At 42.2% G+C, this 2,500-nt stretch overlaps 1 protein-coding gene across 1 annotated transcript in view; it reads right to left on the bottom strand.

Annotated features, from left to right (window-relative positions):
* Positions 1-2,500, bottom strand: part of LOC307008332 (putative methyltransferase NSUN7) — a 31,347-nt gene that overhangs the window by 18,489 nt on the left and 10,358 nt on the right. Inside the window, 2 exon segments of the mRNA XM_079631074.1 lie at positions 134-286; positions 1,567-1,700. Coding sequence (XP_079487200.1) covers positions 134-286; positions 1,567-1,700 — 287 coding nt within the window.

Raw genomic sequence — 2,500 nt, 5'->3', positions numbered from 1 at the left:
TGTGTGTGTGTATGTGTGTATGTGTGTGTGTGTGACTGTGTGTGTGCGTGACTGTGTGTGTGCGTGTGTGTGACTGTTTGTGCGTGTGTGTGTGTGTGTGTGTGTGCGTGTGTGTGTGTGTGCGTGCGCGCACCTGCTGCGGAGTGTGTTGATCCACGCGTACAGCGGCAGCTCTCTCGCTCTCTCCTGTCTGTGCCGGATCTTCTCCGGTAAGATGTTCTCCAGCGTCAGCAGGTCGTGTTTGATCCGACATCGAGCCAAAGACGCCACCAGTTTAGTCCTGAACCTGTCACACAACCATAACAGCTTTACACACACAACACACTCTACTCGGAAACTTGCTAAACTGTGACCCTGGACCACAAAACCAGGGTCTTTAAATTGAGATTATACATCATCTGGAAGCTGAATAAATAATCTCTCCATTGATGTGTGGTTTGTTATGATAGGACAATATTTGGTCGAGACACAACTATTGAAAATCTGGAATCTGAGGAGCAAAAAAATGTAAACATTGAGAAAATCTCCTTTAAAGTTGTGCATTTATGTTCACGATTGTGCTGCATTCACTCACAAAAATACATGTTTTATATATTTACGGTAGGACATTTACTAAATATCTTCATGGAACATGATCTTAATATCCTCATGATTTTTGGCATAAAAGAAAAATGGATAATTTTGACCCATACGATGTATAGTTGCTATTGCCACAGATATACCCGTGCGGCTCCAGACTGGTGTTGTGCTCCAGCGTCACATGTGTGTAATGGCAACTTGTGTCGGTCAAAAATGACAGATTATTTATTTTATTTTCAATGAAAGGAGTGTACTATATTTTAGTTCGATAATGTTTTTTATTTCCTATTTTGTATTTTTAGGTGATTTTATGGTAGTACATTATATTTAAGCTGTATTCATAATCCATTTATTCACGCTTTCAGCTTTAAATTCCCAATTTAAACTGTCGTACATATTGAATGCTTTAAAGCACAGACTCTTTTTAAAGACACTTGGCAGATTATTGCTGAAGTGAAAAAAGTTTTTAAAAAGTGAACTTAAAAAAGTTACAGAATTTTACGTTTATTGTTAAAATGCACAAGAATACTATTTACATTTTTTATTAGAAATATATATTTTCAAAAACACGTTTTACTCTAAAACTGCAAGAAAATCAAAGCCATAAATCTAAACAAGTTCAGATGTGAGTGTGATATGTCAGTAAATGATCTCTCAGTGAGAGTGTGTTCGGCTGCAGTACCAGACGCCTCCACTAGAGGAAACTCTCTCATTCGTTTCTAATGCGGCATTTCTGACCGCGAGTGTGACTATTACTTACAGGACCATTTAACCTGTTCGAATCATTTCCATGATTTGTGTGTGTGTTCACATAGCAAGTGCCGAAACCTTTACCAAGTTTCGTATCATTGCGATGAAGTAAAAAAAAAAACGTAAAATTTTTTGGTCCGAATGACGAAGAGCACCAGAGAGTTATACAGACATTGACTGAGACTTGTGCAGAGTAGTATGAGCAGTGCGTGATTGAGTATTTGACCTCTGACCCACCTGAGCAGACACGCCTCCACCTCTCTGACAGCCGCCTCCTCTTGCTCCTGATTGGCCGATTGCAAGCGTGGGAGGAACTTCCTGTCCAGTAAGTCGGTGAGCAAAACGGCCACCAGACTCATGCCACCGTCCGGCTGCAGACAGACAGTTTTATACTTTATAAACCTTTATACTACAAATACACACGAGTTACTGCATGACGAACGTGTTACACTGCACACATGATCTTCTTCCTCAGTGTCTCGGTCTAATAAATATTATATTAAATCAAGATGCATTGACACACTCATACAAGCAGAATGGCTAAATTAATTAATATTTTCCTGACTCCACTGGCAGAGATTTGTTCTCGTTTTAAACACAAACTTTTTGATATTTTATTTACATTTTGGTGTCTGTGTGTGTGAGTGTGTGCAAGTGAGTGAGTGAGTGAGTGAGATTGTCTGTGTGCCTGTGAGAGTGAGTGTGTGTGTGTGTGTGTGAGTGTGTGCAAGTGAGAGAGTGAGTGAGTGAGATTGTCTGTGTGCCTGTGAGAGTGAGTGTGTGGGTGTGTGTGAGTGTGTGTGTTTGTGTGTGTGTGGAGAGGGGGGGTGCGGGGTGTCAGTGAGAGTGTGTGTGTGTGTGTGTGTGTGTGTGATTTTTAGCATTCCATTCATTGACAACAAATAAACATGCACTGGCTGAACTGTGTGTGTGTGCGTGTGTGTGTGCCTGTGAGTGTGTGTGCCTGTGAGAGTGAGTGTGAGTGTGTGTGTGTGTGTGTGGAGAGGGGGGGTGTGGGGTGTCAGTGAGAGTGTGTGTGTGTGTGTGTGTGTGTGTGTGTGTGTGTGTGTGTGTGTGTGTGTGTGTGCGCGTGCGAGAGTGAGTGCGTGTGCGTGTGAATGAGCGTGTGTGTGCGCGCGTGTGTGTCTGTGAGTGAGCGTGTGTGTCTGTG

This window comes from Phoxinus phoxinus (genome assembly GCF_949152265.1).
Source record: "Phoxinus phoxinus genome assembly, chromosome: 12".
NCBI lineage: Eukaryota > Metazoa > Chordata > Actinopteri > Cypriniformes > Leuciscidae > Phoxinus > Phoxinus phoxinus.
This window is presented reverse-complemented; position numbering and strand designations above follow the sequence as displayed.